At 54.9% G+C, this 13,968-nt stretch overlaps 2 protein-coding genes and 1 long non-coding RNA gene across 6 annotated transcripts; 2 read left to right on the top strand and 1 right to left on the bottom strand.

Annotated features, from left to right (window-relative positions):
• The first annotated feature begins 1,738 nt into the window (after positions 1-1,738).
• Positions 1,739-4,664, top strand: LOC144578619 (uncharacterized). Its single transcript, XR_013524784.1, has 3 exons — positions 1,739-1,919; positions 4,062-4,184; positions 4,379-4,664. It is a non-coding gene; the product is annotated as an uncharacterized LOC144578619 (long non-coding RNA).
• BCKDK (branched chain keto acid dehydrogenase kinase) lies at positions 2,022-6,143 on the bottom strand. 3 transcript variants are annotated; one of them, XM_002756081.7, is made up of 12 exons: positions 6,043-6,143; positions 5,130-5,493; positions 4,969-5,037; positions 4,767-4,877; positions 4,452-4,499; positions 4,253-4,372; positions 4,077-4,175; positions 3,825-3,898; positions 3,368-3,496; positions 3,199-3,288; positions 2,562-2,720; positions 2,022-2,468 (listed from the first exon to the last, which is right to left on the bottom strand). In XM_002756081.7, exons 2-12 carry the CDS (start codon positions 5,322-5,324, stop codon positions 2,324-2,326), a joined length of 1,239 nt encoding a protein of 412 aa, XP_002756127.2. In that variant the 5' UTR covers positions 5,325-5,493; positions 6,043-6,143; the 3' UTR covers positions 2,022-2,323. The 3 variants fall into 3 exon arrangements, with proteins under 3 accessions (XP_002756127.2, XP_035123356.1, XP_009007720.2); XM_035267465.3 differs by having other exon boundaries at positions 5,130-5,260; XM_009009472.5 differs by lacking the exon at positions 4,452-4,499.
• Positions 6,144-10,314: 4,171 nt separating this feature from the next.
• VKORC1 (vitamin K epoxide reductase complex subunit 1) lies at positions 10,315-13,968 on the top strand. Of its 2 annotated transcripts, XM_017978875.4 has the most exons (3): positions 10,315-10,530; positions 11,691-11,800; positions 13,460-13,968. In XM_017978875.4, the coding sequence occupies exons 1-3, from the start codon at positions 10,358-10,360 to the stop codon at positions 13,666-13,668; spliced, it is 492 nt and encodes a 163-aa protein (XP_017834364.2). In that variant the 5' UTR covers positions 10,315-10,357; the 3' UTR covers positions 13,669-13,968. The 2 variants fall into 2 exon arrangements, with proteins under 2 accessions (XP_017834364.2, XP_035123354.1); XM_035267463.3 differs by lacking the exon at positions 11,691-11,800.

Here is a 13,968-nt window from a genome sequence, read left to right as displayed (position 1 = left end):
TTCAGTAGATTCTCCTGCCTCAGCCTCTCAAGTAGCTGGAACTACAGGTGTGAGCCACCACACCCTGCTAGTTTTTTTTTTTTTGAGACATTTGAGACGGAGTCTTGCACTGTTGCCTAGGCTGGAGTGCAGTGGCGTGATCTCAGTCCACTGTGACCTCTGCCTCCTGGGTTCAAGTGATTCTCCTGCCTCAGCCTCCCAATTACCTGCAAGTATAGGCGCATGCCACCACGCCCAGCTAATTTTTTGTATTTTTAGTAGAGATAGAGTTTCACTATGCTGGCCAGGCTAGTCTCAAACTCCTGACCTCGTGATCCGCCCACCTCGCCCTCCCAAAGTGCTGAGATTACAGGCGTGAGCTACTGCACCCAACCTAATTTTTGTATTTTTAGTAGAGATGGGGTTTTGCCGAGCTTTTTTTTTCGAAGGTACCAGCACCTGAGGCTCTTCTTTAAAAAACCATCCTTAGGCTAATCGAGCTGTTTGTTTTCCCAACAGACTTCACCCAGTGACTGCCAAGTGGAGAAACTAATCAATGCCTCTGAGGTTTAGCTCTCTTGCCTTCAACCCTGAGGCATAATTGACTGGTTCTAGGCTTTTGCCTGAGGTCACATCCTTGCTTGGCTTCCTCCCCTTCCCCTTCCGCTTCCTACTTCCCCTACTCCCTTCTGGGAGCACTTTCTTAACAAATCACGTGGACACAAATCCTCTCAGGTTCTCCAACCTGAAACATCCCTTCCTAGCTCAAAATCCATATGGGCCAGGTGCTGGCTTACACCTGTAATCCCACCACTTTGGGAGGCTGGGGTGGGAGGATCATTTGATGCCAGGAGCTCAAGACCAGCTGGGGGTAGGGGGCAACACAGGGTTTCACAGAAACTGTTTCTACAAAAAAATTTTCAAATTTAGCCAGGCATGGTTCCCAGCTACTCAGAAGGCTGAGGCAGGAGAATCCTTTGAGCCCAGGAGTTCATGGCTACAGAGAACTCTGTAGCTACTATACTCCGGCCTGGGCAACAGAGCGAGACCCCATTTCCAATAAATAAGAACTCACCCATGGATCCCTACTGCCTCAAGATAAAGCCCATGTTTCAGGGCCCTGGCCTCTGACTGCTGCCTGCCTCTCCAGCCTCACCACCCTGCCCTCCAGCTAGCAGGAGTTTTTAGTCTAGGAAGTCACTGTGGTTTCCTAGCACCTGCCATATGACCTCTGGATACAACTTCCCCTCCATCCCCCAACTCCATCCCCGGAAGGGTAGGAGTTGATACAGGCCTAGAGCAGACTCAGGAATTTTGCTGTGGGAGCTCAGATGGGAAGGCAAGAGAAACTTCCAGTCCTCTCAGCCCCACCAGGCTGCTCTCAGGCCTTGCTTTTTCCCTGGCAAGGTGGGTAGGGTGTTCCCACCTAAGATGTCATCTGAGTTCTGATTCAAGTCTAACTAACCTTGAGCCTACTTTGTATCTTTGCCCAAATCCCTGGTCCTTCCTATCAGGGTCCCACCTTTCCCTGCAGTGGGGCACCCAGTCCCTGCGGGAGCCTGCCACGGCACAACCTTGTGTGCTTTTTTTCCTTGGCAGCAGCAGACATATTTCTTGGCAATGGTGATGACCACATCTGGGACATTGTAGGGAGCGTCTATTTTTAACTTTACTCAGGCTCAGGAAGCAGCTGGCTCAGGAGGTTGCCTAGTATGGTGACCTTTACCTCTAGAAACTGAGTGCCAGGAAAGGAAGAGTCAGAACGGAGGCCGAAGCTAGGTCAGCCTGGGCCTTCAATATTATCTGGGACCCGGAAACATTTGTTCAACAAGATAAAAGTTCTTTGTGCAAGATGCCATAATCACCCCACTCCCACAAAATCAAACATGCAAGAGACTTGGAACAGAGTCTACTCCTGGCCCGCCAGACTCTCAGGACAGGTAAGAGACTGGGATATGAACCAGTTCAACCCATGGGCTCAGTGAACCTGAATGGGTCAGAAACAAAAGCTCACCTGCCCTCCCCACACATGGGGCCGGAGAGAGCATTCAAAATGTGAACTTTAATAACAACAGGTCAGAGTAGGGGTTTCCCAGGAACGAGAATGAGGGAGCTGGTGCTGGAGGCCTCGGGGTGCCCACTTCCCCCATCTAAGGCCTGGAGGCGAGGAGGCAGTGGACCCTATTGAGGTGGGGCGGTGCCCAGCTCCATGTAAGTCCATCTATCTGGGGCCCTGGCCCTGAGATGCAGCAGTGTGTGGAGCAGGGGAGCCGCCCTGCCTGAGGGAGGTACTGCAGGAAATGGGGCCCAGGCTGGGCAGGCGAGCAGGCCAAAGGCTGTGAAGTCAGATCCGGAAGCTTTCCTCCCGGCCATCAATGTGGCGGAGCCGCAGGTAGACGTCTGTGCCAATGCCCTGCAGGGACTGCAGCTGCAGGGACCCACCGAGGTACTCTGCGTAGGCCCGTGACGTGGGCAACCCGAAGCCAAAGCTGGGGGTGGGCAGGGGGACAGGACAGGAGGCTTCAGAGGCTTGAGTCTCCTGGGGTCCCCCACCCCTCCATCCTGGCCAGGCAGGGTCTCACCCATGCATGGGTCCTGACTGGGCACCACTATGCATGTCCAAATGGCCAAAGAGGGGGCTGATCCGGGGGTCCTGTGTGCTGGCCTCGGCTGTAGTGAAGTGGTAGTCCATGACCCGGTCCAGGTCTTTGTGAGCGATTCCTCCACCACGGTCTGAGATCCTGGCAGGATGGCGACAATAATGGGCTTGGCTCAGCTTTGACAGGGGACTCACCACCTCCCAAGCAGACATTGTAAAGTCTGCCTTCCTGTCCCTTTTGCCCACAGGTGGAATGTGGTCCATCGATACCCTTGGGCCTTGTTTGTATCGTCCTCACCTCTGCCAGGACTACTGACTGCTTATACCTTCTCATAGGATGTGATATTTATCCTCAGCCCAGCATCCTGGACCAGTTACTCCTGTTTCTCAATTTCAAGCTCCTCAGCTGCTGATAGAGGCAGGATACTGAGGCCAGCAGCTGGCCCCAGATCCATTAATAACCAGCTCATGGCCATCTCAGGATCCAGAGAATGGTTTGTCTGGCCAGGGACCGAGTCCCAGAATGGGACAGGAAGGGGCTCAAGGTCCTAGAGCAAGTCAGAAACAGTGCCTGGACTCCCAACCCATCCACCTCAGCCCAACTCCCACTCCAGGCAGACCTGATGATCAGATCAACATCATTGTTGGCGATGGTGATGACCACATCTGGAACATTGTAGGGGGTATCCAGGTGACTCTCCATTGTGGCTCTATGTAGAGGGGAAAGAGCAGTAGGTAGCAGCATATGGTTCCTGTCTGCCCTGCTCCCAGCACGTCCAGCCAGCCTACCTCATGGCATTCTTGAGCAGCTCCGGGAGGATATAGTCCAGCGGCATAGGGATGAAGGGGAAACGGGCAGCCACGTGGCCATTGATGCGGACACGGGGCGCATTGCCATACTTGTGTTCACACAGGCGTCTGTGGACAGGAGTGAGGGTTAAGACAGGCTCCTGCACCAGTGGTTTGCAACTGGAGACAATTGTGCCCCACCTAAGTAACATTTGGCAATGTGCAGAGACATTTTATTTTGTCGCAACTAAGGGGTACTACTAACATCAGGGATGCTGCTGTACTTCCTAATGGGCACAGGGAAGCCCCTACAACAAATAATTATCTGGCTCAAAATGTCAATAGTGTCATGATTGAGAAACCCTGCCCCCACTGGACCACATCCTGGGCAAGGGCTCAGACCCAAGCCTCCCCTGCCCCAGATGTCTGCCCACCCCCTGAGCCATTCTGGGCTCACCTGGCAAAGTCCACCCACTTCTCAATAATCTTCTTTGGTGAGAGACGAGTACAGATGATGCCAACAAAGTCAGGCTGGCCAGAGAAAGGAGGTCAGGACTACCAACACCCTTAGCCCCACCTCAGCCCCCAGATGCTGGCAGCTTCGGAACTGCCCCAAAGCACCAGTCCCACAGCCTCACCCCCAGGTCCTTGACCTGGATCCCTAGCCCAGTCTCCTCTGTCTCAATGTTCCCAGGTCCCAGAGCCTCACCTTGTCCTCGTGCAGCGCCAGGTGATGCGTGGCCAACATGCGGATTCCAAGCCTCGAAGTCAGCGTCTTGTCCAAGAAGTAGCGGATAAGCTTTTCATCCTGTAAAGAGTGAGGCCTCAGAATCCCATGCCCTTCCCAGCCTCCAGCAGGCCGGGCCCCTCCTTTGCTGCCCCAACCTGTGTGTGCTTCCGGCTCTCACGCAGGCCCTCTGCCAAGAGGGTCACCACATCCTTGTGGTCATCCAGCAGCTGTCGCACCAGCTGGCAGTACTGAGCCTCTTCTGCCTGGTCCTTGATCTGCAGGTCACAGAGTCATGAGCAAGGGTGGTCAGAGTTCAACCTCTCAGCCCTCACCCTGCTTTAGCCCAGCCCTCACCGGAGGGAAGTCCGTCAGCTTCTGGAAGGCACGGATGTACAGCTCATGCTGCAAGGAAGAGGTGTGGAAATTCACAGGGCTGCATGGCCACTGAGCAGGTGCCACACACCTACCCATGGGGATACCCAACCTGGTCAACCATGTATCAAACCCCCACTGTGACCCTTCCGCCTCCATGAATACACCTTTGGCTTCTGAAGGCCTAGGGCTGAATCCTGTGTGGCCCTGACACCTTTAGATAAGCAAGCGTCCACCACTCTGGGCCCCAGACTCCCCACTTTCCCGCAGGCAGGGTGAAGGCCCTCTCTACCTTACCACGTGTAGTATTGTGGGGTTGCAGCCAATGATGAAAGGAAGGCAGCGGAAACCCTTGATGCGGTGAGCGATCCTCACTGGAAGTTCCTGCTGCAGGTACCGAGCACTTTTCTAGGAGAAAAAGAAGGGAAGGCAGGGCTAGGCCCTGAATGTCTGGGAGAGCTCCAGGAGCCACGAGGCAAATGGAGGGTGTAAATCTTACCAGAAGGTGGCTGCCATCCTGAGAGCGGCCTGCATAGAGCATCATGGTGGGCGTGAGGCGGACTGAGGGCTAGAGAGGGAGAGGGGAATTGAGCAGAGAACCCCCAACACTCCCCCTCGTGGCTGTATCCCGGACCCTGGGATCGCCACCCCGCTGCCTACCTTCTCTGCTGCCACATCGATGGCCGACTGGTTGTAAAAGGAGGTGACGGTCTTGGAGCGCTCCCGCGCCATCTCCACGTGGTATGTGTCAGTGGCTGACGTTGAGCTGGACCGGATCCTGAGTGCTGGCCCTAGGAGGGGCCAGAGTGGAGGCCCACCCCGGGGGCCGCTCCCCAGCACCAACGCCAGGATCATCGTCCTGTTTTTTTTAGACCCAGTGGCCGCTAAGGCTGAGGACCCAGGGGGCAGAGGCGACCCAAATGGGGTAAGGGGGGTGTGGGTGGGTAGGGGCTCTTCTCCAACTTCAGGGACAAGGGCGCGTCGAGGATGCTGACAGTCTCAGCCCGTGGAGTGGAGCTCCCATCTACCGGGGCGGGGAAGGGGAAGTTGTAAGGATCTGAATCCACACAGTTCGCAGCACCGGTGCACCGGTCTCCCTTGACGCGGGCGACCTCTGCCCACCTCTCCCACCGCCTCCCCAAATGAACACAGGCCGCGCCTGAAGGACCTGGCCTCCCGGGGGTTCTATTCCTCAACCCGGGGTTCTACTGGCAGTGGGTGGGCTGTTGGGGGAGGAGACCCTCAGACCCTTTCAGCCCGAAAACTCGCCCCGGGTCTCGCGGGCACCCTCCTCAGTGGGCGGGGCTGCCCCTGCCTGCCCAGCACCTTCAAACCCGGGCCCTGGGAGGGCGGCCAGCGGACATGCGACACCAGTCCTGGGCTCCGGTGTCGGCTCGGGAGGGTAAGGCCCGGCGTCCCCAGCGGGGCCCCCTACGCGGGTCACTTGGTTCGGCCCGGATGCCCCCCATATGGTAGATGTGAGCCCCGCCTGCACGCCAGCGCTGTGATGGAGGCTGCGGACGTGCGCCGCAGGGCCTCCGCGGACTGGGTCGGCAAGGATCGCCCCACTTACCGTGGGGCCGGAGTCAGGGCCCGGGTCCGAGCGGAAGGGCTCGAACAGTCCACTCGCCGGGGGGCCCAGTCGCCTGCGCCTTCCCCGCCGTGACGTCGCTCGGGGGCAGCGCTCGGTGTGTCCTGGGAGTTGTAGTTTGCCTTGAGGACGTGCAGCCCCGGGCGCCCGCGCATCTAGGCCACACCCCTGCTGTTCCCGGACCCCAAACAGCACCGCTTCCTCCCCGCGGCTCCCGAAGCTCGGTGTCCCTCCTGGCCTCTTTCTCCTGCTCTATGAAATGGGCTCCCTGGGAGCCGGAAGATGTTATATGTAAAGCGCACAGATCACGCCCTGCCTCTTTGTCGGAGATCTTGTCCTCCTTGCAGTTCTTGGATCATTTATGGGAAACCAGGCTGCCTGCTTCAAACTCCAGCTCGGCCCCTTAATCCCTGGAGCAAATTACGTAACTGCTCAGTGCTTGGCAAGATGAAGCGATATCATCAGTCTTGGGGTTGTGTGGATTACTTGAATTTATATGAGTGCCTAGAACAGTGCCAGGCGTGGAATTAGTACTATGTAAGGGTTAGGCATTATTATTATTCACTCATGCCTGCCGAGAATGCAAGTCACTTGACTGGGTGCTTTTTCTGCATCAGGAGAGGATTGGGCAGTGAATTGAACAGATCTTTCCGTGCACTGCACAGGAAGACAGTTTCATCTTCTGAACTCCTGAGGTCCGCCTTGTCCTCACAAATTGTTGGGACTACAGGCGTCAGCCATCGTGCCCGGTCTAAAATAATTGTCTTCTTACTGGCTTCTCTGACATTTGCCTGTCATAGGCTGTGATGAGGGCTTTCAGAGGAGGCTTCCGGAGCCTCAGACAGGGACTGAGACAGCTGTATAGGTGCAGCCTGAGTAGGACTAGGCCAGACAAGGGAGCCGTGTGGGAAGGGTGTGTGGCAGGACAGACAACAGCCCAGATGGTCTGAGGATATGGCTGGAGCCATGTGGGATCTACAAAGGAGAGGGGCAGCGGCAGAGAGCAAGGATAGTTCTGCATTTGTCCTACGGTAGTTAGGAACCACTAAAGGGTTCTAACTGGTGGGCTTGGCTCCTTAAACGGAGCCCCCTGTCTGCTGTGATTTAGCGTATGGGGTTTGGTGAGACCAAAAGCAGAGAAACCAGTAAGAAGACAATTATTTTAGGCCGGGCACAGTGGCTCACACCTGTAATTACACCACTTTGGGAGGATGAGGCGAGCAGATCTCAGGAGTTCGAGACCCGCCTGGCCAACATGGCAAAACCATGTCTCTACTAAAAATACAAAACTCAGCCAGGTGTGGTGGTGGTGCCTATATATCCCAGCTACTCGGGAGGCTGAGGCGGGAGAATCACTTGAACCCAGGAGGTGGAGGTTGAGTGAGCAGAGATCACACCACTGCACTCCAGCCTGAGCAACAGACTCCCTCACAAAACAAAAAAGACAATTACTTTATTTGGTGCTGCGAGGGACACGTTTCAGTGTGTGCACGTGCATATGTGTGTAGTGTGTACTTGTACTGATTGGAATTTTCTTTACCGTGGTTACATATTTCCTAAATATTTTCAATAAAAAGTATTGAATGAAGCAGGTGACATCTTTGGAGGCTGTATTTATTTGGAGATGGGGTCTCGCTCCGTTGCTCAGGCAGGAATACCATGGCTCCATCGTAGCTCACTGCAGCTTCCAACTTAAGTGATCCTCCCGCCTCAGCCTCTCAAGTAGCTGAGCCTATAAGTGCGCAACACTACACCCGGGTAATTGTTTCCCCCTCAAGCAATCCTTTTGCCATGACCTCCCAAAGTGCTGGGATTATATAGACATAACCCACCACGCCTGGCCTTTTTTTGTGTTAGAGCCGGGGGTCTCACTACGTTGCCCAGGCTGGTCCCAAATTCCTGGCCTCAGCCTCCTGAATTGCTACAGGCATGAGCCACCACACTGGGCCTGGAGGCTGTCTTTAAACTTGGAGGTGGGCTGGGGGCAGTGGCTCATGCCTGTACTCCTAGCACTTTGGGAGACTAAGGCAGGCAGATCACCTGAGGTCAGGAGTTTAAGACCAGCCTGACCAACATGGTAAAACCCTGCCTCTACTAAAAATACAAAAATTAGCCGGATGCAATGGCATGCACCAGAATGTACAGGGCCAGGTGGCCCTGTTTCTCAGAAAATTGGTTACAAAGATGCCAGATATCTCAGACCACAAGCTCTCAGAACAGAATGCCCTACATAGCTCAGGGTGGGCAAAATGGAGTTAGCAGGATTGTTTAAAATGTATTCATTATAGCCAAGCTAGGGTATTTCACCTGTAATCCCAGCTACTCCAGAGCCTGAGGCAGAAGAATCGCTTGAACGTGGGAGACAGAGGTTGCAGGGAGCTGGAGATGGCGCCTCTGCACTCCAGCCTGGGTGACAGAGCAAGACTCCGTCTAAAAATAAAAATAAACAAATAAACTTGGAGGTAGAAAAGAAATAAATAATAATCATAAACTTGGAGAGAGGATCCCTCACCGTGGCTGGCCTGCCTTAGGAATTGGGGGCAGGCAGATCACGGGAAAGGGGCACCCTGCGTCCCTGGGTTTCATCTTTGCCCCTCACCCACACTGTTCCCACCCGTTCTTTTCCAGCGTCCTGGAGTACAGCCAGGCGGCGGCAGCCCCGAGGCAGGCACGGCTGGAGCCCATGGCAGAAGGGAGCGGGAAGGGTGCTCCTGGCGGGCAGGACGGGCTGCGCTCTGTGCGCCAGAACCTGGCCCTCACGTGGTCGCGGCGTGGACAGGGGCCGCAGGCGGGGAAAGCTGCGGCTGCCACGGAGGCGGAGGCATCTGGCACCGGCCTCACCCCATTTGACCTGCTGCGCTCGGCCCCAGCTGGCCCGGACTTGCTGCTGTCCCCGGCGGCGGAGGTTGGACATGCTTCTCGCGAGCCCCCTTTCAGAATACGGTATACAATAGGCCAGGCAGCTTTCTAAGCGCCTTCGATGTATTTTTTTAAAATTTACGGCTGGGCGCGGTGGCTCACGCCTGTAATCTCAGTATTTTGGGAGGCCGAGGCGGGCGGATCACGAGGTCAAAAGTTCGAGACGAGCCTGGCCAACATGGTGAAACCCCGTCTTTACTAAAAATACAAAAATTAGTCGGGCGTGGTGGCGCGCGCCTGTAATCCCAGCTACTCAGGGGGCTGAGGCAGGAGAATCGCTTGAACCCGGGAGGCGGAGGTTGTAGTGAGCTGAGATCGGCACCACTGCACTCCAGCCGGGGCGACAGAGCGAGACTCAGTCTCAAAATCAGTAAATAAATAAATAAATAAATAACCACTGGGTTTAGCTTCTTGGTGACAACAGCCACTAGGTGTCAGGGCAGTGCTGGAGGCAGGAGCTAGTTTATGGCGTGGACAGCAAGGAAGAAGTGAGGAAGTAGAGACTGGAAGTGTAAAGTCTTTCCAAAAACTTGACTGTGGAGGGGAAGATAGGATAATGCGGGGAAGGGGAGGCTGGTGAAGGACCTCTTAGTGAAAAGAGATTTGTTGCTGTTTCTGAGATGGGAAAGAAATAAGTTGCAATGCAGATGGGGAGAATGGAGGAGTTGAAAGTGTAGGAGAGATGCGACGTCTGAAGGAGAGACCTCAGCTGGCCCACGGAAGGCTTGGAAAAGAGAGGGTGACTGTTGAGTTGATCCAAGCTTAGGTGTTGCCAGACGGGCGCCACGATAGTAGAGAGGTTAGGATACTGTCAAGGGTGTTTGTGGCCAAAGGAGTGGCTCTGGGAAGGTAAGGAGGAAAGGGAGACCGACCGGCAGGAAGCACTGGTGAGGCAGGACCTCGGAGGACGGGAGGTTGCAGACCCAACGGTGCCTGAAATAGTTTCAGGGAAAATGCTTCGTTCCCGAACCGGATCGCCGTATTCCCTGGATCCCCTGATCCGCTGGTATCTAGGTCCTGGATGCTCCAACAGAACTTGGCATAGGGTAAGCGCAAATACTGTTACCCACATTAACACAGTTTTTAAATCTCTGGAGGCTTCATTTCCCTTGATGCCTTGCAGCCTCCCTGACTACAACTCCCACCATGCCTGGCAGCTGCTGGGGCTGCGATTCTACACGTCCCTTACCCGCCTCACCAGTCCCGGCATTCCTCGTTGTTTTCCTAACTCACCAGCACGACTAGTGCTTGAGAACAGCCAATTGGGTCGCGGAGTGTGAGCCGAGTCCGAGGGGCGGGAGGGGATGGCCATGGCCCGCCCCGCCCCTGCTCCGTGGCTGATTTCTCTCCGCTGGCGCCTCGGGCGGGACCTGGAGATATGGGCAGCACCTGGGGGAACCCTGGCTGGGTGCGGCTCGCGCTCTGCCTAGCCGGCTTAGTGCTCTCGCTCTACGCGCTGCACGTGAAGGCGGCGCGCGCCCGAGACCGGGATTACCGCGCGCTCTGCGACGTTGGCACCGCCATCAGCTGTTCGCGCGTCTTCTCCTCCAGGTGCGCTCCGGAGTAGGAGGCGTGGGGCCTAGGGGCACGGCGGCCAGGTTGCCTGGTTGATTATTCTGGAATCTGGGATTAGGGTGCCCGGGGAACGGACACGGGGATGGACTGCTCACGGAGTCGCTGCTCGGGGGCTGAGCTACCCTGGTGTTCGAGATAAGAGTGCGAGGCAGGGGATCAGACAGTGCTTGAGACTGGGATTATTTCGGGGATTCCCAAGTGGATTGACTGGATGCCAAGGAATAACGGGTGACTGGAAAAGGCGGGGAGGCGGGATGGCGGCAGGGACTAATGATGGTGGTCTCAAGGACCGCGCTCGGCGGAGCCGGGGGATGTTGGCAATGGCTGTGCTCGGGAACTAGGTGGCCCGGTCTGGCTGTGCGTGAGGGCCAGGCCTTAGCATAATGACTGAATACAGAGGAGGCGAGTGAGTGGCCAGGGAGCTGGAGATTCCGGGGTCCAGGGCAAAGATAACCTGCCCTCGACTCCCAGTCTGATTCAAAACCGAGTGACACGTTATACCAGCCTTGCCATGTTAAGAATTACCGAAGGGCCGAGCGCAGTGGCTCTCGCTTGTAATCCCAGCACTTTGGGAGGCTGAGGCGGGTAGATGGATCACTTGAGATTCGAAGTTCGAGACTAGCTTGGCCAACATGGTGAAACCCCATCTTTACTAAAAATACAAAAATTAGCTGGGCGCTGTGGCGGGCGCCTGTAATCCCAGCTACTCAGGAGGCTGAGGCAGGAGAATCGCTTGAACCCGGGAGGTGGAACTTGGAGTGAGCGGAGATCGTGCCATTACACTCCAGCCTGGGCGAACAAGTGAGACTCTGCCTCAAAAAAAAAAAAAAAAAAAAAGAAAGAAAGAAAGAAAAGAAAAATAATTACTTAAGATCTAGGATGAAAAGCAGGACCTACGGAGTAGCCACGTCCAGACCTGGTCTGGGGAGAGGGGAGGACAGGGTCAGTGACATGGAATCCTGATGTGGCCAAAGGTTCCCTGTGCCTGGAGGTCATCGACCCCTGGACTAGGATGGAAGGTGGGGGAAAGGAGGATAGCCCAGGTGGCTTTTTGGAAATCACCTTTCTAGGGCAGGATCCAAGCCACTAAGTTGACATTCCTAACCTGGTTCCACCCCACCCCACCCCTCTGCCAGGTGGGGGAGGGGCTTCGGGCTGGTGGAGCATGTGCTGGGACAGGACAGCATCCTCAATCAATCCAACAGCATATTCGGTTGCATCTTCTACACACTACAGCTGTTATTAGGTGAGTGGCTCTGCCCCCTCCCTGCAGGCCCCACCCCTCATCCCCCTTGGTCAGCTCAGCCCCACTCCATGCAATCTTGGTGACCCACATAGTAGACTGCCAGCTAGCTGCTCATCACGGAGCATCCTGGGGTTAGGGAGGTAACTAACAGGAGTCTTTCAATTGGTTTAAGTACTGTTAGAGGTTGAAGGGCTCTTAAAGACATCCTAGGTCCCCAGGTTTTTTGTCTGTTGTTTTGAGACAGGGTCTGGCAGTTGCCCAGTGCAATGGCATGATTTCAGCTCACGGCAACCTCTGCCTCCCGGCCCAAGTGATCCTCCCACTTTAGCCTTCCAAGTAGCTGGAACCACAGGCGGGTACCACCATGCCCAGATGATTTTTGTATTTGTTTTTTTGGTAGAGACGGTGTCTCGGCCTGTTGCCCAGGCTGGTCTCAAACAATCTGCCCACCTCAGCCTCCCAAAGTGCTGGGGTTACAGGTGTGAGCTACCATGCCCCGCCAGCACCCCAGTTTTGTGGAAAAGATGCCAAAATTAGTTTTTTTTTAGACAGAGTCTTGCTCTGTTCCCAGGCTGGAGTGCAATGGTGCTATCTCTGCTCACTGCGACCTCTGCGTCCCGGGTTCAAGCAATTCTCCCTGCCTCAGCCTCCCGAGTAGCTGGGACTACAGATGCGCCACCATACCCAGCTAATTTTTGTATTTTTAGTAGAGACAGGGTTTCACTATGTTGGCCAAGAAGGTCTCGGATCTCTTGAACTTGTGATCCGCCTACCTTAGCCTCCCAAAGTGCTAGGATTACAGGCATGAGCCACCGCACCTGGCCTTTTTTTTTTTTTTAAGAGATCATCTTGCTCTGTTGCCCAAGCTGGAGTGCAGTGGCACAATCATAGCTCACTGTAACCTGGAACTCCTGGCTCAAGCGGTTCTCCTGAGTAGCTGGGACTACAGGCACATGCCACCACATTCAGTTTTTTTTTTTTTGAGACAGAGTCTCGCTGCTCTGTCACCAGGATGGAGTGCAGTGGCACAATCTCAGCTCACTGCAACTTCTGCCTCCTGGTTCAAGTGATTCTTCTGCCTTAGCTGGGACTACAAGATGCACCACCACGCCTGGCTAATTTTTGTATTTTTTAGTAGAGATGGGGTTTCACCATGTTGGTCAGGATGGTCTCGACCTCTTGACCTCGTGATCCGCACACCTCGGCCTCCCAAAGTGCTGGGATTACAGGGGTGAGCCACTGTACCCAGCCCACTTAGTTAATTTTTAATTTTTTTTTTTTTTTTTTTTTTTTGAGATGAAGTCTTGCTCTGTTGCCCAGGCCAGAGTACAATGGCATGATCTCAGCTCACTACAACCTCCACCTCCCAGGTTCAAGAGATTCTCTTGCCTCAGCCTCCCCAGTAGCTGGAATTACAGGTGCCCACCACCACGCCTGGCTAATCTTTGTATTTTTAGTAGAAACGGTGTTTCACCATGTTGGCCAGGCTGGTCTCGAACTAATGACCTCAGGTGATCCACCTGCCTCCACCTCCCAAAGTGCTGGGATTACAGGCATGAGCCACTGTGCCCAGCTGAATTTTTAAATTTTTGATAGAGATTGGGTCTTGCTATGTTGCCAGTCCCGGAAGCTTACACTGGCTCCTCTTCTGCCTTGCAGGTTGCCTGCAGACACGCTGGGCCGCTCTCCTGCTGCTGCTGAGCTCCCTGGTCTCTCTCGCTGGTTCTGTCTACCTGGCCTGGATCCTGTTCTTCGTGCTCTATGACTTCTGCATCGTTTGCATCACCACCTATGCCATCAACATGGGCCTGATGTGGCTCAGTTTCCAGAAGATCCAAGAACCCCAGGGCAAGGCTAAGAGGCACTAAGCCCTCACCCTGAGCCAGGCTGGCCTCATCTGCTTTGCCTTGGCATGTGAGCCTTGCCCATGGGGGCATATCTGTGTCCCTAGAATGCTCCTAGGTCCCTAGATGCAGGGTCCCTAGATTCGGGGCCTTCTAGAGTCCTCCCTCCCTCTCCCATACCCATACCTGGTAATGGACCAAATTGCCACATGCTCTTTTTTCCACCTAGTGCCTCTGACTCCGTCCCCAGAGGCTGGTCTCCAAAGTTCTTGCCATTGCCCAGGGAGGGAAGGTTCTGAGCAATAAAGTTTCTTAGATAAATCA

The sequence above is a fragment of the Callithrix jacchus genome, chromosome 12, assembly GCF_049354715.1.
Source record: "Callithrix jacchus isolate 240 chromosome 12, calJac240_pri, whole genome shotgun sequence".
Lineage (NCBI taxonomy): Eukaryota > Metazoa > Chordata > Mammalia > Primates > Cebidae > Callithrix > Callithrix jacchus.
This window is presented reverse-complemented; position numbering and strand designations above follow the sequence as displayed.